General features: G+C 38.4%; 1 protein-coding gene and 1 non-coding gene across 2 annotated transcripts; both read left to right on the top strand.

The window, feature by feature from the left end:
• Positions 1-7,416: 7,416 nt before the first annotated feature.
• Positions 7,417-14,469, top strand: LOC127661757 (40S ribosomal protein S20-like). The gene is made up of 4 exons (XM_052152623.1): positions 7,417-7,577; positions 7,984-8,083; positions 8,259-8,332; positions 14,226-14,469. Exons 1-4 carry the CDS (start codon positions 7,575-7,577, stop codon positions 14,406-14,408), a joined length of 360 nt encoding a protein of 119 aa, XP_052008583.1. The 5' UTR covers positions 7,417-7,574; the 3' UTR covers positions 14,409-14,469.
• Positions 8,123-8,191, top strand: LOC127619832 (small nucleolar RNA U54). Its single transcript, XR_007967624.1, has one exon. It is a non-coding gene; the product is annotated as a small nucleolar RNA U54 (small nucleolar RNA).
• Positions 14,470-20,941: the final 6,472 nt, after the last annotated feature.

The following is a 20,941-nucleotide window of genomic DNA, read 5'->3' as shown; positions in this document are numbered from 1 at the left end:
ATTACTTAATTGAAATAGTCATTACATTACAAATTACATTACTTTTAAGTTACTTTCTAAAACACTTCGTTGGGTTCGTTGTACACTCATTTCTCCTTCACAACGACTCGTTACGGGGCCATAATTCATGTATTCTACATAAACAATATATCAGAAATAAGCTTGACTCTATAATGTACTTAAAAGTAATTCAATTAATTGAAAGTCAGTTACTGTAATGTGATTACAAGAATTTTAAATGTAATGCATTACACTACATTTTGTTACTTGAAAGTAATTTAGATTACAGTAACTAAGTACTTTGTAATCGAATTACACCCAACACTGATCAAGCGCTGCTCAAAGTAATACAAAATTAAAAGAAAGTGACTTTTTTTAATACATTTTTACATTTAAAACATGATATAAAAAACAATCATCTTAGTAAATAAAAAATAAAACGGAAAAATTTGCACATATACCATTCCTCCATATCAACCAAATGTTAATGAAAAATAATTAATAATAATATTTATAATAATATACTATACAATTATACTACTATATTGTACTGCTATATATATATATACTCCTCCATATCAAACAAATGCTAAATAAAATCAATCAATAAATAATAATGATAATAAATCATTGTACGTGTATATGCGTGTGCGTGTATGTGTGTGTGTGTATATATGCCTGCGCGTGCATGTGTGTGTGCGCGCGTGTGTGTATGCGTGCGTGTGCGTGTGTTTGTGTATGTGTGTGTATGCATGGAGACAAAGGCGGTCGGGCGTGGTGCTGGCCACACACCCCCTCGTGTACCGTTCCGGCCTTCATAGGTGCTAACAGCACTTGCCCCTACAGTCTGTTAAGGCTAATGGGGGATCTTTGTCTTTGTATGTATATATATATACTGTATATATGGATGCTTGGACAAAAAAAAAACTAAACAAACATAAAATTAGTACATTTGACGCGTGATATATTACAAGACCGGCAAAGTTGTTTTTTACTGATAAATTCACCATGTTGCCCAAATTTGCATCCAAATAAACAAATGCAGCATCTGCATCATTAATGCCAAAACACCATTGGTTCACATGTGTAAGAATGCAATAGGCTGTATTGTGATCCTCTGAAGAAAACAACAACAACAGTAGGTTTTTAACTATATGAACATGAGTAAATTAGTCCGAATTTTCATTTTTGGGTGAAATATTCCTTTAAACAGTTTTACAACCTCATCCTCCAGAATGCTGGCTGTTGCACTGATCGATCCCGTCAATGAAAGAAACATTCATATCACTCTCCGCTTTGTCAACTCAAACGCTCAAACACAATATGTGACAAACCCCATTACTTTGACATCACTACAAAACATTTGAAGAATTGTGCTGAGGATGTTGCTGGACTGGGAATCCAATCAATGGACATTTGTGATGAAAGCCTAAAGTAGCGTTCACACTGACATCGCGTGTCGTTTATTTTCAATGAGATCTGGTGATTTGAGACCGGTGATTGAATCACTGTCGGTGTGAACGCACCTTAATGAAACATTAGACATCCTTTAGAAACACATCTGGTAGGTGTATGGATGGAGAATGGGCGAAATGTCTGGTGGTTTTTCAGTTATTTCCTCAGAAGCTGAAGGTCGTTTAAAGCTTAATCGTGTAAAAGCCTCCATTTTGGGCATATGTTTCATAATAGCACTTTTCAGAAAAATAATATGCCTTTTGTTTTGTCATGTTATTGAAACTATTTTTGTGAAAGTAACTTTGTTATAAATGGTTTAGATGTCATATTTAGCTCTTTAGAGGATTTTTTAGCATATATACACAATGCTATATGTGTGATATTCTTTACAGGTACACTTCGTAAAGTGTTGTTATTGTCGTTTTGCTTTATTGCACAAAATATCAAATTGTCAGTCTAAGGCTTCAGCCAAACAGTGAAACAAAAAGGTCAATTCCAACCACGAACACCTTACTCGCCCCATTAATATAGCAAATAAGCAGGCCCACACGGACCTACAGATTTCCGCGAAATTGGAACGCCCGTTATTGACGAAGTCCTTCTTTAACACTTTCGATTTCCATGTTTAAATCCATTCCGCCATTTTTTGTTTTTGTTATTTTTGCCCACCAAATCAGCTCAGAGAAATTAAAAAACATCTGGAGATTCTGTCTGGGCCTGTTTATAAGGTTTCTGAAAGCTTCAGTATTCAGTCAAATAGTGTAGAACTGGGTGTCCCGCGTGGGGACGTTACCATTAGGTCATCCAAAATCCTGATGTCATTCATTTATTTTGCTGCTGAATCATGGACTTATATTGTGAATGCTCGAATGCAGAACATTATCATTGGGAGCCACAAACTCCTCGTTTCTCATTGGTACCATCACAACAGTGTGTGTGTGTGTGTGTGTGTGTGTGTGTGTGTGTGTGTGTGTGTGTGTGTGTGTGTGACACTCCTGCAATGAATCTGTTGGATAATGCTGCTAATGGACAGTGTAGAACCGCTGGTGGTGCAACAGACGTTCTTTCCTCCTTTTTCCTAACATTTTAGACTGTTTTAAAGTTGGTATATGTGCACGTGTGTGTGTTTTTGGGGGGGGTTCATGTGAGCCATATTGCTAATGTATTTGTAATAGCACTGTTCAGTCATGAAGTCAATTTGTAGGCCAACCTAGAAGGCTATTTCACCATGGGTTCCTTCAGGAATTTCGAAAAGGGTTTTTATGGTGCGTTCAAGTCCTCCAGGGAAGTTCGACCTTATGAGTTTGGACATTGTAAATACGATGTGATGTGCGTTCAAGTGATTTTGGTCATATCCGTTTTGTGGGTTTAACTTACTAGTGAAGGCAGGATGCTTTTTTTTTTTAGCACCAATGCAACAAAAGGAAGATCAAAGCGATGCAAAGTGGGTGTAATTAATGCTTTTTCTAACTATATATTTATTTTTCATTCTAGTGCGGCCTCATATAATGATGGGAAATGTAGTTTTGTTCGAAACGCTTGTCGCCGCATTAACCTGCTAAATTAGTTTTATTTGTATTTTTCAATAATAGTACTAGAGGTTGACCAATATATCGGCTTTTTGAAACTATCGGTTATTGGCAAAAGTTAATGGCGATAGTTTTTTTTTGTTGTTTTTTTATATATCAAAATAAGAGTCTCTGGTGTTTCGGACATGTTTATACTTAAAAGTCTCATGTTATTCATTTAATCAGAATTTTTTTTTTCTGGTTATTATTGTGATTTTGGTTTAACAACTTTTGTTTATTCATTTTGGATTCTTTGTCTTTGCCCACCATCGTAAAGAAAGAATAAGCAATATTTTTGACATTCTTTAAATTGATTTTAAAAACCATCGGCCGGTTTATCGGTTATCGGCATCGGCAAAATCCACTATCGGTCGACCTCTAAACACCACAAAAAATGCATGCATACAAACTAAACTGCACAGTCAAAATCCTCAAGTAAAACTGAATTATTACACATTACATTTGGCTTCCACCATGATTCTTAAATCGACACGCCCCAACTCGGAAAATCCCTTATGTCCCACTCGTAATTACGATTTTGTGGTGGCGTTATTGTGCGTTCAATTCCGACATGACTTGAACGCATCAGCTGTGTAATGGTTTTCAATTTATGAGTAAAATTAGGTCTGTGTTAAACATTACTTGTAAATTACATACAGTCATACCTCAAATGTTAATTTTGAAGCTTTTTAAACATAAGCTGCTAACAATCCAGATAGCACACATGCATCTCCGAGATCTTAGTAGGTCCTCGTGGAGGACGAGTCTCAGTTGCCTCCGCTTCTGAGACCGTCAATCCGTGCATCTTATCACGTGACTCGTTGTGCACGACCGCGGAGACTCACAGCATGTGGAGGCTCATGCTACTCTCCACGATCCACACACAACTCACCACACGCCCCATTCAGAGCGAGAACCACTAATCGCAACCACGGGGAGGTTACCTCATGTGACTCTACCCTCCCTAGCAACTGGGCCAATTTGGTTGCTTAGGAGACCTGGCTGGAGTCACTCAGCACGCCCTGGATTCGAACTCGTGACTCCATGTGGGTTAGTCAGCGTCAATACTCGCTGAGCTACCCAAGCCCCCTCCGAGATGTCTGTTTTAGATCTTTTCATCTGGAAAGCATCACAATCTAATTAACATCTGATAAGCATCTTAAAAACATCACATAAACGTCTTAAAGACATCTGCTTAACGTCTAATTGACATCTGAAACATACTTATTGACATACATCTTATAGATGTGTTGCAGATAAGCAAACGACTTAAGAAAAACATCTTCCAGATGTAAACAGACACCTCAAATAGATGTGTGGGTGATGTACGTGGTTGCTACATAAGAACTACAACCGCTCTCCGATGCACTAAGAATGCAAACTCGCATCCATGTGGTAGTTGTAGTTCATATTTAGCAACTTGCGTTTTTTTAAACACACAGTGGCTTCGAAATTCATGTTTTGAGGTGTGGCTACATGTGTTTTGCAAAACGTGAATTGATAACAAGTTGCTAAATAAGGACTACAACTACCACAAGGATGTCAGTTCACATGCTTGATGAATCAGACAGCTGTTGTAGTTCTTATGTAGCATCATGTTAGCATCTTGCGTTTTAAAAGCACGAAACAGCTTTAAAATTTACATTTGAGGCATGAATGTGTGCAATTTATGTTTTAGAACCAAACGATGAAGTCTCTTGTTGACCACAGACCTTATTTTACTCATAAATCAAGAACTGCTATTCAGAAAGCCAATAGGAAATTCCACAGAGAACAAAAAGCCTGAAAATGCTAATTATCATCTAGGTTTTAGGACTACAAACTGAACAGCTCTGTATGGTGTAACTTTTTAGGAGATGATGGATGCCACCACAGCAATGGGGAGGGCCGTGGGGGTACTGAGATGTGAAACGGACAGCATTCCAGCCATAATGATGTGTGACATTGTGTTCTTATTGTTTCTGTAATGCCATCCTGTGATAATGGCCTGCTATTGCTAATCATGTTTATATTACTTTAATGTATTTTACAAACTACTGTTGTACGTGTATAGCCTAAGACAGACAGAATCACACACACATATATATGTATGTGAATATATGTGTTTCCATCATGAAAACCTGCTGCCATGGCTGAAATTCATCTTGTCTCCTAATGATGACATCATCCAAAGAGAATGTTATTTATTCAATGGCTAGTCGAGTCAGGTTGGTGCAAAGGAAGGAGAATGGCAGGCTGTTGGCAGTTGTGTGTATGTGTCTGATAGAGAATTGTGTGTTTCTGTGTGTTCAGACGACCTTTGCTGCTATGTGAGGAGAGGAGAGATTTGGTCCAGTGTTAATACTGTCCACAGTACTGAGTGATCAATAAACATACAAGAAGCACTCACTTTATCAATTGTGTGTCAGTTGTGTTTGTGGATGTATGTGAGCAAGAGTGAACCACTGACATTTTTATTTAAAGGTGCTCTCAGAAACTCTAAGTCTTTGTGTCATCTTGGACTTACACTGACACCTAGTGGCTTGGATGCAGCATCATTTAAAACCAATAGCTGTGATGAATTTAATCAAGGATTGAAAGTGTCCAATAACAGGAAGGTTAATGAGATTAAGAGAGTAGTATTCGGCTGGTCACGTGATTCTAATATGGCCGCCCCCATGTGTGGACCCTCTCCATGTAGAATAAAACAGCTTTTATAAGGATACTGATATGACTGGAGTAGGGCTGGGATAAACGATTATTTTTTAAACGATTAATCTAGCGATTATTTTTTCGATGCATCGATTAATCTAACGATTAATTTTTTCAGTCCGATTCGATTTCGATTCGATTAATCGACTTGTGACAACACCGGTAATACCGGTTTCATCGGGGGTGGGGGTGTATAAAATGTAAAAAAAAACCATTTGCTGGGAGTTTGATTGACTGGCGATCTGATCAATCAATCATAATACGCAAAAAATAAATTTTGTCCGACAAAGTAGTCAGGAGAGAGAAGATTAACGTCGGTGGATTTGAATTTGAATAATGGATTGTAGGCTACTGTACTGACGTCTTTCCGCGGATAAAACAACAGTCCTTCTGATGTAGGCTACATTCATGTTTAGCCTATTTGATGCTATAAATTAACCAAGGAAAAGACGATCAGTTCACGAGCAGCTTTAACTGAGGCAATCTGTCACGACACATTAAAGAGCCACAAAATAGTAGGCCTATTTATGGTTTAATTTTCTTTGAATGACCAAATTTGAAAGTTGAGACTTTATTAAATGTTACCTGCTTGGTCCTGTCTGTCAGTGCGTTGTCAGTGTCCTCTATGTATTTTTCACGACATTCATAGCTATAAGCGAAAACTTTAGGTGTCGACAACGTATTATAGCCTACTCCAACATCGAGTGCAAAGTGGGGAGTTGAATAAAAACTTACGATGCTCTGTCATCTGCAGCTGCTCCCGGGTGGCGCCTCTTAAGGTGCTGGTGAATTGCCGTGGTGCTAGAATGGAAGGCCATCTCCATTTTGCAAAGACGACATGTCACGGAATTGTTTCCTTTTAAATGAAAGAATTCCCATACTTTAGAGGAACGAGTGCATGCCGCCTTGCACTTCTGATAGTCTGAGGAGCCACTCGTGTTGCTACTAGTCGCCGGCGCCGCCATCTTTGTTTTGGGTCCGACGAATCGACGCTCATATTTTGCGTCGACGTATTTTTTGCCTGCCCTAGACTGGAGTCTTCATTTTAATGTGAGTGCTCATGGTTTCCTACATTATAATTAATGTCTTTAGGAGTTGAACTTTTAAATTTTCCAGTTATATCAGTAACCTTATAAAAGCTGTTTTAGTCTACATGGAGAGGGTCCACACATGGGGGCTGCCATGTTATGATCACATGACCAGCCGAATACAACTCGCTTAATCTCAGTAACCGTCCTGTTATTTGACACATTCACTCATTGATTAATGTCATCATGGCTGACTGTGAATACTACATTTCAAAGTCCAAAATGACACAAAGACTTGAATGCACCTTTAAGGTATCAGCAGCACATTACAAAAATTATTTTAAATGAAAGCAAGCTTACAGTCTCAAGATAAACATAGTGTTATTTATTTAAAAATAATAATCATAATTGGGTTTGGGGGTTGTTTAGTGGCTTTGTTTTGGTGAATATGGAATTTGACAAGTATAACAAAGAGTAATAAAATTGGCTAATGTTATAAAAACCAAACAGTACTGTATGTAAATGTACTCTATGCTTGAGCAATAACGAAACATAGATAGCGCTGTTGTTTGGTATACTTTTACAAAAAGTCGTTCCACAATAATTCTAAAAATAACAAAGTCCCATATATATGAAAATCATGCTCTGTTGTTCCGGCGGAAGTACTGACGCAATGATGACGTCACGCAGTACCCGGATAGAACATATAAGTGAACGAGCAGGCCCGTTGTCTTCCTTTCCCGAAGAACTGTAGTAAAGTGTCGCTACGCGCTTCCTGACTCACCGCTGTTTCAGCCTTTGCTACGAATAAGTCGGTCAGGAATCAGTGACCATGGTAATTCAAGTCTTTTATTACTATCGTAACAGCACATACACGTTATTAGTTTCGTTTTGAGTTTATGTTTTAAGTGTTCACGAGCAGCGAACACGTGCACGTGCTTAACTGAATGGTTTCAAACATCACATTAAATTAAGTTAAACTCCGTTCATATTCCCATATGTGTCATTTAAAAACTATACGACCCTTATAAGCAATGTATTTGCCTTGTTTGGCCAAACGTGACATTTTTAATCTATTTTAAGTGTGCATGTGAGCTCTGTATTGGCATTTATGCACGAGTTGCAACTTGACAATGGAGCAGTTCATAAAATATGAGCAAATATTTAGATTTTATGTTAAGTTTTAAATGCTATTTCATCACTGTGCACACTTGTGATGTAATTTGGCATGTCTTCCACAGGCATTCAAAGACACTGGTAAAGCCCCTGTTGAGGCCGAGGTGGCCATTCACCGTATCCGCATCACCCTGACCAGCCGCAATGTCAAGTCCCTGGAAAAGGGTGAGTGTACATGCTAGATCCCTTCCTGTACAGAGCACAAGGCAATGAGGAGAACTATATGTGTACGACTTGTACATGAGTTAAATTATACGCTATTCTGAGCCTTTTCCTCCTAAACCAGATCCATGTGTTTGGTTAAGTTTGGCATGTTGATTTATTGTTTCTGTCTCTTCAGTGTGTTCTGATTTGGTCCGTGGTGCCAAGGAGAAGAACTTGAAGGTGAAGGGACCCGTGCGGATGCCCACTAAGGTGAGAATCTGAATCTGGGTCCACCGAACCATTGGGTCCCTAATGGCACTGCCCATGGATTTTGCGCATTGTGTTCGGCGCATCTATCATCCACAAGCACGCCAAAAAAAAAAAGATGCGTTGGAATTGAAGAGATGCAAAAAAGCTACTTGTATATTTTAAGTAGATTCAACTTATGGTCATTTTATAGTAACTATTACATTTTGTTTATAGTGTAACTAGAAAACATTTGTTAGATTTGCACGTGTGTAAGGTTGAACTATTTACTTGAAGGATTTTTTTTCTGCACAAATAAGATTGTTCCAAATTAACCTACACTTTTTTTTTTTTTTTTTTTTTTTTTTAGGAATGGGCGATCCCATTTTTTTATATCATTTAGGGATGGGTGATGCCACCTATTTTCGTTAAAATAGTAACTTTTATAATTTACTTTATGTGTGTGTGTGCGTGCATATGTGTAGGCCTCAACAGAAAATGATTAGGCTGCTTTGTTTACCCTTTATTAGTAAATATAAGCCACATGTAAAACCTCAAAAGATGGATATTATTATTTTGTTACTATTACTAAAACACAAGTGATCATATAGATACTACATTAATGCTGTAGCAAAACCATTTTGGATATTTTTATCCAAACCTGCTGGTGTATTTTAACGGTTCTGCGTGTTAAGTTGAGCAGAAGCAAAAATAGTTCAGGGGCTGGTTGCATAAAACTGTTTTAGACTAGTCTTACTAGTTAGTCGTCTAATATGTTGGTCTTAATTTTTTCAGTCAGTTGCATAAAAACTTGGATCAGTCTAATTAAAGACCAAAATGTAAGACAGCACACCTCAGGCTAACTTTTGTTTACATTCTGTTTTGCCATTGAAAATAACTGTCAGCTGGGCCAGTGGGGGCTGAAAGGGGCTTGAGTTGAGACTTGATTGAAGACTTTGACAAAATGTTGTGTTTTTAATTATTTGGGTTAAATCACTAAATGTGTTCATTAAAATAAAATTTGAAGCACTGTAGTCCTCTAATAAGCAAATATTCTCCGCGAATAAAAAATGTATTGAGCGTCCACTGTCGGCCATTTTTTTTTAAGCTGTTCAGTGTCTTATTTTTCCCACGATGCAATGCAAATTAGACTGTCTTACTAAAGACAACTGTGAGCTTGTTTTATGCAACGGGCTTTCTATGGCGTCTTTAGCTAGTCAAACTAACTGTTAGATGCAGTCTTAAAGGGCACCTATTATGGCATTTCAAATGTTCCTAATTAGGGTTGTGCCGATGGATGATATCATCGTCCATCGTGATGGCTGGCCAACATCACGATGTAGAGCCACCATCGTGATGCCACGCCCCCTTTTGCGAGTCTTGCTAGTGTGACTCACTAATCCTAGTCTCTTCTATAGTTAACCTAAAAACTTTGCAGGGATTGCTCTGTAAATTAAATTGAGAATATAACTAATGCATATATGCTATTTTAAATACTGTAGTATATGCCAGAGACGTGACGTGTTAGTCTGTGAAAATACCGTGTCAGGCGGGCTACACAAATATTGATCTTGACATTGTTAGCTTCTTGTCTTTTTTTTTTACATGTCTTACACTGTACATTTACATTAAAGTATTTTATGTTGTAGGCTACAAGAAAATAGCCTTTATTAATGAATTATTAGTAGTTGTAGTGTCTCAGAAAATCTTGCTCATTGTCACATAGCTCTTGTATACACTGAAGCGGCAGTTTAAGATAAACCCAGACCAGCGAACGTCAAATAACTTTTGTCTGGTTAATACTTTTAAAGAAAAATTTCCTTGGCGATAAATCCATAATGTCAAATCAAATGAAAGAAACAAGGTGAATATGAATAACACACATTTATTAAAACATAGAAGAACAACAAATGAAACGGGAACAACACTCAGACCGAAACTCGGCATTAACATTTCACTTATAATTAGCAGCACAATTAACTTCAGCACAGGCTACAAAATAAATTATGTTATTGAAATATTGTAAAGTGGTCATATGAACTACACAAATGAACCTTTAAAAATATGCAAAATCGAATAGCTCCGCAACGGATGGCGAAAAATGCGTGAAGAAGTCTAATATCTTTCACCATAGACCATGTTTAAATTTCGATGTTTCTGGCCAGAAATACCAACATATTCACTTTATCTGGTTTTAATAAGCTGCGGATTGGAGTAACTACACTACCCGCTGTGCTGAAGACCCGCTCTGATGGAGTACTGGTAGCACATATGCACAGATATTTCCGTGCTAATCTTGCCATGAACGGAAACCTTTTGTCGTTCGTTTTCCACCAAGTCAGCGGGTCCTCTTCCCCATCAATGGCCATTTCCTGCAGGTACGTGGTCATTTCTGCCACGACCTTTTGCTCATCAGTGAGTAAAATAACGAAATTATAGTTTTTAAGTGGAAAATAGTATTTATGTAAAGAGATATATTAAAATAAAAAGTGCACAACTCTTCTTAAGTGAAAGCTTAAAAAAAAAATGCTTCACGTGTCGTGCAACCTACTGATAAAGCGCTGACGAGTCATTAGTTGGGTTAGTAAAATAACGAAATTATAATTTTTCATATAATTTTGAAAATTATATGAAATTATATAACCCGCCCCACCGACGATATCATCGTCCATCGCGATGTTTTACTGTCAACATCGTCAACTGCCAATTTAGGGGACATCGCCCAACCCTATTCCTAATATTGTTTTGGGAGTCCCCAACAACAGTTTTACATGCATGCAATGACAAAATACACTTTTGTTGTCTTATAATATGCATTTATGTTTACCTGATTTGCTCACCGACTCCCAAATGATTCGTTCAACGACTAATTTTTCCAAACCCCTCCTTTGCGTGACGCTAATCTGCGGTGATTGGTCAGATGACCCAGTCAGTTGTGATTGGTATACTCTGTGCAGAGATTGTCGGAAACGGAACGCCCATCACCGCTTTTAGTAAAAAAATCAGAGAAGGAATTTGAGTTGATTTATGTTAGCAATCATAGCCCAAAGTTTGGTGGTAAACACCCAATCAGTTATTGTTTTGCGTTAGCCCAACGCATAAACATACTGATAAAGCACTGCATTACTACAAGTTATTGCTGTATTCTTTATGACATCTCCAATAACATCCACAAACATTTCACATATTTCAAAAAAATTGACATTGGAGACCTAGAAGCTGCGCTGAGCGTAACTTACACAACACACACAAATACTTATTAAGCATGCTAAAAAACACATAAAAGCAACAATTATTAATAATACTTACAGGTTGTGATTCGGAGGAGGAAGCTGATCCAAATAAACTTGGTACTGAACCTTCCTTCAGTATCAACCGGCTCGCGAATCCACACTTGAAAGCATTCATGTTCGTAAAGCAATGGTCATTAAAATGAGGCGAACACAGCACAAGGTTCGGGCGATACTTGTGTGGTATAGTTGTAAATATAAACTCTAGCCACTGATTCTTCACATGCTCGTCCCTGGGCAGTGAAAAAAAGGTCGCTTTTGATATGCACTTCAGAACACAGCGTCTTGTTGTCGCCATGTTTTCAAGTTTTCCCTGGTGTCTGCGCGCGCAATGAGTGGGCGCGGCCAATTTGATAATTTTTCGTCTTGACGTCACAACGAAAAGGACTCGTTGGAAAAACAGAGTCGACTCCTACTTTTGAGAGACAATGACTTTTTTTACGGTGAACTTTCATATATAAATCTTTGCCGGATGTTTTTGTTCACTTAAATCTGTTACACACTACATGAAAGGTACTTTTCAAAATTCCATAATAGGTGCCCTTTAAGTTAATGACTATGTTTATGCAACACGCCCCTGGTGCCATCCAACTATTCGCTAATATAATACTTTTTCCCACTCAATCTTATGAGATGCATTCATATTCATGCTATCTACATAATATCATCTATATTTGTTTTGTTTTTATTGTATTTATATGATATCTGTATTTTTGTAATTGAATTCTTGCCATGAAAATAGCTTTGATTGCTGACATGGCATTAAACAAAACATACTACTACTACTACTCTACATAATATCACTAGTTTAAAACATTTGATTCGAAATTGTTGATACCACATCAGTATTGGAAGTATCAATATTTTAGTATCGATCCGCCCATCGCTAGTATTGTTGTTTCTACATAATTTAATTGGCTCAAAAGAAGATAATGATTGAGGTCCATCATTAATCATTTGATTCCCCAAATAAAGCTGCGCTTCAGCTACGCACATTCAAGTGCGCAAGGAAAATTTAAGGATTGAACGGGGTCCAATTTCAGCAAGGGAACACTAATAATAACCCTAAAAGCCTTTGCACACCAAACACAAATGTTCAGCGATTTCTCACTGGGATCAACGTTTTGAAATGTTAGAGCCAATATATTAATATTCGTGGCGATTTAGCAACATTCCCCTGACTAATAATGTACACTGCCTGGCCCCAAAAAATTTTTGTTGGACTGCCTTAAGCTTTGATTACGGCATGCATTCATTGTGGCATTGTTTCGTCAACCTTATGCAAAGTCGCAATTTATTTCCATCCAGAGTTGCATTCATTTTTGGCAGATAATCTTCTCGATTACGGAATGGTTCAACTCTCCCGTCAAGTCGTCTTCAGCACATACCAAAGACTTTCAATGGGGTTTTGAGCCCACTGAATCTTGGCATTGTTGTCCTGGAATATGCCTGTGCTGTTAGGGAAGAAGAAAAAAATCCATTAATGGGATAACCTGGTCATTTAGTACATTCAGGTAGTCAGCTGACTTGGTTTATTGACTCATAATGTTGCTGAGACTCGATCTGACCAATTGAAGCAACCCCAGATCATAACACTGTCTCCAGAGGCTTGTACAGTGGGCACTATGCATGATGGGTGCATCGCTTCTCACCCTGACACCCATCGCTTTAGAATAGGGTAAATCTGACCCATCAGACCACATGACCGCCTTCCATTGCTCCACAGTCCAATCAGCTGAAACATATGAATCACTGCAATAATGATCCAATCACAGGCTCTTAAGTAACTGTTTATTTAAATCCAAATGGCGACTTTATTTTGGCCAAGCAACGTTTAAGCTTTAGATCACATGTCAGAATCTGTTGCCATTACCAGAGCAACTGGTGACTCTAAAGCATAAAGCTTTTTTGACAAAGTATTAAACGCTGAAGTAACGAGCAGTGAGGATATGTAGTTCATTTGCATCAAATGCCTTAACTGATACCCAACATGTAAATGATATTGCTGCATCCCCTTTAAAAGTGATCTGATCGTAAGTGGATTGTCTTCATAATTTATTCCATATTGCTGCATTGTTGGGTGTTTTTGGCAAATATAACGAGTAGATGTGCATTGCAATAAGTTACAATCACACATTTTGTTTTGAAGTCATTTAAGCCTTCAATGTCAGCAATTATGTTCACAGGGCGCAAAGTATATTTAAGAGACTTAAGCGTTTATGACCAAGACTTAAAATTGGGGAAATGTGCTAACTTTGTTATGATTTGTGAGCCATTACTTAGATTTGGGAATATTAAAATCATATGGCGTTTCTAACTATAAATGTGCGTTCTATTAACCATTATTTAGTCCCAAATCTAGTTTTTTGGGGGGGTTTTCTTCAGTCGGCTGGTAGTTGGGTTTTGGTTAGCCCATTATAAACCATGCTTTCAAGGGTTTGATTTGCTGTCTTGTTCCCTTCGTATCGAAACTCCCTCAAATGGATGTTGTAGACTTCTTTATTTAATTACACTAATCATTCATAGTGCCTTTTATCCAAACAATGGCCAAAGCTTTCCTGTAGTGCACCAAATTGTCAATGTCTATGATGGAAGGCTTAAATTCCAGTGTCTTGTTTATCTCGTAGACTCTGCGTATCACAACCCGTAAGACACCTTGTGGTGAAGGATCCAAGACCTGGGACCGATTCCAAATGAGGATTCACAAACGTCTCATTGACCTTCACAGCCCATCTGAGATCGTCAAGCAGATCACCAGCATCAGCATTGAGCCTGGTGTCGAGGTGGAGGTCACCATCGCTGATGCGTAAACTCTGTCTGCCAGATTGAGCTACTGTCATTGCCATCAGTGCAATAAAATGGAGATTTTTTAGATTCATGTCTTTTGTGGTGTTTAAGTGTTTTATCTAATCTGAAAAATTGTCCTTCTTGATTACAGCAAAACGGATCCAATTGGTTCTGTTGCAGCGTGCAACGTTTGGCTTGGTCTATGAAGGGACACAATGGAAAGTAAACAAAGTACTTGCACTGTACAATAAAACTTGATCTTGAATAGCATATTCTGACATGTGAAATATGATCGCGTTAATGAGATTAGAGGTGCTGTAAATGTAGCAACAATGTACATGGAAAATATTGTGACTTAGTCCGCTGTGCCACTTGGAGCATGTGGTGCCAGCCAAGAATTTACAATGCAAAAAATATTTCTTTTAATGTGTGTTGGACTAATTTTCCTGTAGAAATATTTTCCTTTTTAAACAAGAAAAAAATATGCAAATGTCTTAAGAGGTTAAGTCCGGTTTTCAGAGACATCTGAACACTATTTAGTGGAGTATATACTATATACCGCATTTGTAAACCATTTCTTATAAGCATAAGAACGAGACAAAAATGTTATGCCATTTTGCAACTCAAGTACTTTAAGTTTTTCAACACTTGATCTTGAAAATAGATTTATGTACTAAAATGAAAATTGGCTTTGCATATATTTGTTTTCTTAGATTTAACTCAATATAAAATGTATGTACAATAATTATAATGGATCATTTAAATATGTGGTATTTAAAGCTGATGTAATTTCTGCGCTACCAAACAATTGCGAAAATTTTTTTCAGAACAGCTTTCTGAGTACGCCCCCTGTCTGCCGTTGGTCAAGCAAAGAGGTAGCCCCGCCCCCAACTCACACCATTGTTTGAGTAGCGTTATTGGGGCGGTTAATTAAAAACGGCAATTTTCATAGCGCTACAGAAACAGTTTTTCAGAAAATAAATCTATGAATGGCTTATTATTAGTTGTCTCTGCATGTTAAGCTGGGATGGGAGAAAATATTTTAACACCTAAAAAAGTTACTTTAGCTTTAAATAAAAATGTAGCTAAATATTTACAAAAATACTTGTTGCTTAAAAAAGAAAAACAATCAACCAAAATGCGTTTGTTGTTTTGGCTAGCAAACATAGGACGTGTTCGTAGTAGCACACTACCCTACACTCAAAAAAATTGTTTAGGATATATTTTATTTTCTCCACCAATTTGGAATTCCCAATGTGCTCTTTAAGTCCTCATGGTGGTGTGGTGACTTGCCTCAATCCGGGTGGCAGAGGACAAATCTCAGTTGCCTCCGAGACCATCAATCCGTGCATCTTATCACGTGGCTTGAGCACGTTACCTTGGAGATCTTGCGCATGTGGAGTCTCATGCTATTCTCCGCGGCATCCACTCACCACGCGCCCCACCGAGAGCGAGAACCACATTATAGCGACCACGAGGAGGTTAACACATGTGACTCTACCCACCCTAGCAACCGGGCCAATTTGGTTGCTTAGGAGACCTGGCTGGAGTCACTCAGCACACCCGGCATTAGAACTTGCAACTCCAGGTGTGGTTGTCTTTATTTTACGCATTTCAATTTAAGAAGTGCTAGTGTGCTCTTTCAGGGTGATGTACTTTTTGTTATGAATGGATATTGATGTCTTTTGCTCCTCCAGAATGAGTCCGTTGAAGGCTCTGAGCTGCAGGAACTTCGAGCCAGCGAAGAAAACTCAAAAGCTAAGAAGTTTAGGTGTTGGGGAACTCTTGTCTGATGCTATCCACCCCAGGATTTGTGACTCTTTTTAAACATTCCTTTCCCTCTCAGGGTTGTGTTGTGATGGGAAAACTCTGAGGATCTGCCACCATAAAGAGCAGTGAGAAAGGAATGGACCAACAGGTCTATAAATTCAATTTCTCGCAGGTTTAGTGCCATCGAAACCCTAGATTAAGGACAAATCCCAATCTTAATACCCTACCAAGGAGATTGGTGGTAATCTCTGGTAATACAATGCATGTCTTTGGGCCAAAATGTTCTCAAGCGGCGTTCTTTGAAGGCTTTCAGTTCACAAGACTTTCTGAATGTGGGAAAAATGGAATTACCAATGCTGGAAAACCTAACACAATACAAGGGAAAATTAACCTAGACATCTCACAACCGTGATTAAGTTTTTGTTTACACTGTTTTGGACTTTCACTGACTTTTTTAATTACTTCTGCCATTGTAAAACTTTCACTATTTACATTCTTTGATCCATAAATGAACATGTTTATCATCAGGCGGTTACTGAGATTTAAGGGTAGTTTTTGGCTGGGCATGTGATTCCAATATGGTGTCCCCCATGTTGAATCAATTCAATATTGAATCATTCAGTATGAACTTGTCTGTGTTTTTAAGGTTATCCAAAACAGCCTGGTATTTTGCAGCGTACATTAGGCAATGTGTTCAAGCACATATTTGAGCTCGGACGTACAAATAATGGACTTGGAGTAACTCAAAGCGGAGAGGAATGCCAAGGCAGCACTCTTGAATTGGCTCAAAGAGGTACATGTTTTTAGCAATCAAACCCTACAGTCCCCCCAACGTCAATGTATGGAGGTCTTGGTTTGCTAGTTTGTCTTTTAGCAATGTCCAACATTTAATGATACACTGTTCATGTGTCACAGGAGAATGTCGTAAGATTTTATTGTATTTGTTTCTCCATGAAAGTCATAAATTCACACTATGGTGTCATTTCCAGCACATCTCAAATTCTGTAATGAGTTTGATAGAAATTACATTTAAAGTTTTTGAGAAACATCACCTAGCAAATCTCTCCTAGATACACACAACTAAATAATATAAAATATATATATATATATTATTTTGCGTAATTTGGCAGTTTGATTGCAAATGACTACCAACTAAAAGATATTCTGCTCACAGGTGATAATTTTAGTTTTTTCTTCTTCAAAAATTCAGTCATTCTTTTCACTGTTACTTGATTAAAAAGTATAATAACTTCTGAAAAACTTCATGCATTGGGGCAAAATTGTTTGGTGTGGTAAAAATGGTGACAACTGAGGGACGGTCTTGATTTGAGAAATTGACATAAACATTGAGACGGTTTATTTGACTGTTTATTAACCGTTCATGTTTATAGTTTCATATTGAAGGTCTGGGACAAGGCGAAGTATTAAGATTACCAAAAATAAACGAAAGCCGGGTAAAAAGTTTCCAAGTAATTTATAAGGCGACTTTCCTATAACAAAAAGCAAAGGTGAATCTTTGTTTTAATTAAATGGTCTGCACTTATATAGCGCCTTTTTAACCTTAACGGTATTCAAAGCACTTTACACTGTGACTCATTCACCCATTCACACACCAATGATGGCAGAGCTGCTATGTAAGGTGCTAGCCTGCCATTGGGAGCAACTTGGGGTTCAGTGTCTTGCCCAAGGACACTTCTGCATGTGGAGTCATGTGGGCCGGGATTCAAACCACCAACCCTGCGATTAGTGGCCGACCCGCTCTACCAACTGAGCCACAGCTGCCCCCAATAATTAAAATCAACCCCTGGGAGATGAAAAAACGAATCTGTAGTTATTAAAACTAATCAATAGAGCTCAACAGTGCCTGCCCACGTTTTCAGCTGTCTGTGTTTCGGTCGTATTTTTCCCATTCATCTTTCTGTAGGCTTTTCATAACATCCTTCACAAGAGTACTAAGCCATGAACCAACCCAACCAGCACTGAGGTGAATCAACATCACAAACTTACAAATCAAAGACAAAGGTACAAGACTGTACTTTCACGAAAGCATGAACTATAATCCCATGAAGCATTGCAAATGTTTTTCTTATGTAAAGATGAGCACCATGCATCAACATTTGGATTTGCACACTTCAGTGCATTCTTCTGAAGTGATACAATTGCTTAAAATAATGGTGGAATTGTTTTGGTGGGTGAACTTCCTTTAACAATGTCATGCAACCACCGTGCCGCCAACCAATGCATTGAGTTGTAACGGCAAGATTTAGAAGGAAGCCGTTTCATTGCTGCCCACGTCAGGCACATAGAAAAATAGAAAAGTAGTGTTGAATAACTAGTGGAATGTTTAAAGCTGAATGAGTTCTGGGTTAATCGAGCACTCGTGCACATCCCTCATATACTGTATATCTGTATACATGTGGTTTTAGAGTGTAGGGAGACCAACTCAGTTGAGTCAATCGGTTGCTGCAAGACTTGTTTTGGCAGGCTTTGTTGGCCGCGGTTCTCTGATTGGTCCTTCTGAGAGAGATTCACCATCGAAAATGTAGTTGTTCACCTGGAATTCCAATATTACATTTATGCAAATTTTACCCAAAGCAGCTTACAATGCCCTTATTACAGGGACAATCCCCCGGAGCAACCTGGTGTTAAGTGCCTTGCTCAAGGACACAATGGTGGTGACTGTGGGGATCGAATCAGCGACCTTCTGATTACCAATACTTGTGATGTGTTTTAGCCCACTACACCACTAAACCAAGCTTAAGAGTTATTTCAACTTCATTGTTTTAAAGGCATATACTATCAATGAACAACCTCTGAGCTCACGATAGGTCAGTCTTGACAGGTGTTACGTCCTGGGACGCGTTTTATTTGTATTGTTGTTATTGTGTATAGTCATCACTGCCACTAGTTGTGGATATTGTCTAAAGAATTATGATTCGAGTTACTGTGGTGTGTATTTTCCCTGTGTTTTCTTCCTCTTTTGCTCCTCCCACACACTTTCCGGCAGGTAGCTGATTGTTCCCTGCTGAGCCTGCTTAATAATCCGGAGGGAGGCAGCTTAAAAGCGATGGGTGAACCTTTCCTTCAGAGAGTTCTCCAGAGTGGTGTTCTTTGTCCCGTCTCAGCTCAGTGTGTTTTATTGTACTGCTCAGGACTCTGTTGATTGAGTAGCTGGGAAGCTTAGTTGAAGCTTTCACAGTTATTACTTTAACTACTGTTGATGGCGACTCCAAATTTTAAGCTGGTTGAAGCCCAAACGTGGCTTATTTATGGTTTCCTTTATTTGCTATTGTTGGAGGTTACCCAACGTTTAATCCTCTTGCACAGCTTAAACACATCAGTTGTTCATGTTTAAGTTTTCTATGGAAGGTGGGAGCCATTTCTGTTTGCGTAACACCGTTTTTGGCCTGTCGGAGTTGGTGTACATTTCTGTTAAGTTGCTTTTTCTTCAAACAGTTTAGTTACGGTTTTACTCCCACTAGGCAGACGTTATCATGTTTGTTGTTTGCCCCCCTCTTGAATTTGATGCTTTCTATTTAAGTTGTTATTTAATACTTCTGTTTTCTGAGCCAAATAAGTGTTTATAAATAACTCTATTGTCTGTGGTGCTGGGGCAGGGTACAGATCATCGCTCCTAAAACCACGATCCTGTTACTCCTCTAAAACTCTCGTGTGCTGAGGACGTAACGCTGGTTTTTAAATTATTGTTGAAAATCAATTGGTCTATTGAGACAATTTATGAGATTTCCACATCCGAAATGAGACTTTTGCACGTTATACCATGCACACGTTGGGAGCCGAGTGTCTGCCAGGTGTCGGCCTAATCTTTAATCAGCCATTAAACAATTAAAAAGTCTACAGTTGACCGTGCAGACGGAGGGGTTGATGAAGGGCTTTGTCTATACTCTGATTGCCTCTTTATGAGATCTTCTACGAGCATGTGTATGATCCGCTCCAGCTGGCCCAAACCAGCAGAACCAAAAGGCTTGATGCACCGCAAGTGTGGTGAAGTTCCTCCAGTGATTTTCATCAAGCAAAAGCGATTCAATGTTGTCGGTGTAGTCTGGATTTGAATTGGGTAAATGTGCAGAATGCAGACGAGGCCTGTAGGGTTTTACGGGTGGTTTATAAGAACATCAGTGCATCAGCAACCAAGAGGAACCAGACATCCAGCCCAATGTTGGCCTTTAGTTGACCTTTTTAAGATTCAGTCTTAAGATTCATAGATTATAGCTGTTTGTAGAGGATAAAGGGTATTAAGAGTTCAGTGCATTAATGTGTAATCAGGACAAGCAAACCAAAAGTTATTGAAAGCCTTTTTGAATTTTAGTTGGTTAAATCACCGCATGTCTTTCTGTAATCACTCTTAACTCCATCTTTTGTAGACTTGTTCAATATGATCCACCATTATGTACCTCATGCCAGATTCCACTGTCTGATGCATATTTTACTGGTGGTTTTATTTCCTTGAGGAGCTTTTCATAAAAAATAGATCTCTTGATTTCACTACGAATATAGACATAGGTGCTGGCAAATTTAAAACATTTGGGGAGCGTCTGAAAGAAACTTGTAGCATCATCAATTCCTTGCTGATCCTGGGCAAGTGCATTATTGCAGCAATCCGGAATAATTAAAGTGACCGGTAGAAACAAGTGTCAAACTAGACCAACAACTAAGTAGGGCTTGATATTAATGCAGGTTTTCTGGTTTTTATTTGATTAAATTTGAATTAATTTGGCTATATATTTGCGTATACTGCATATGAAAGGAATTTTCACAGCTAATG

This window comes from Xyrauchen texanus, chromosome 2, assembly GCF_025860055.1.
Source record: "Xyrauchen texanus isolate HMW12.3.18 chromosome 2, RBS_HiC_50CHRs, whole genome shotgun sequence".
Lineage (NCBI taxonomy): Eukaryota > Metazoa > Chordata > Actinopteri > Cypriniformes > Catostomidae > Xyrauchen > Xyrauchen texanus.
The sequence above is the reverse complement of the archived record's forward strand: the minus strand, read 5'-3'. Positions and strand labels throughout refer to the sequence as shown.

What these genes read in the sequence shown, in the direction of transcription:
- LOC127661757 (XM_052152623.1), top strand. An exon ending in TGTCAAGTCCCTGGAAAAGG is followed by an intron (nt 8,084 to 8,258) that starts GTGAGTGTACAT and finishes CTGTCTCTTCAG; the next exon opens with TGTGTTCTGATTTGGTCCGT. An exon ending in CCGTGCGGATGCCCACTAAG is followed by an intron (nt 8,333 to 14,225) that starts GTGAGAATCTGA and finishes TTTATCTCGTAG; the next exon opens with ACTCTGCGTATCACAACCCG.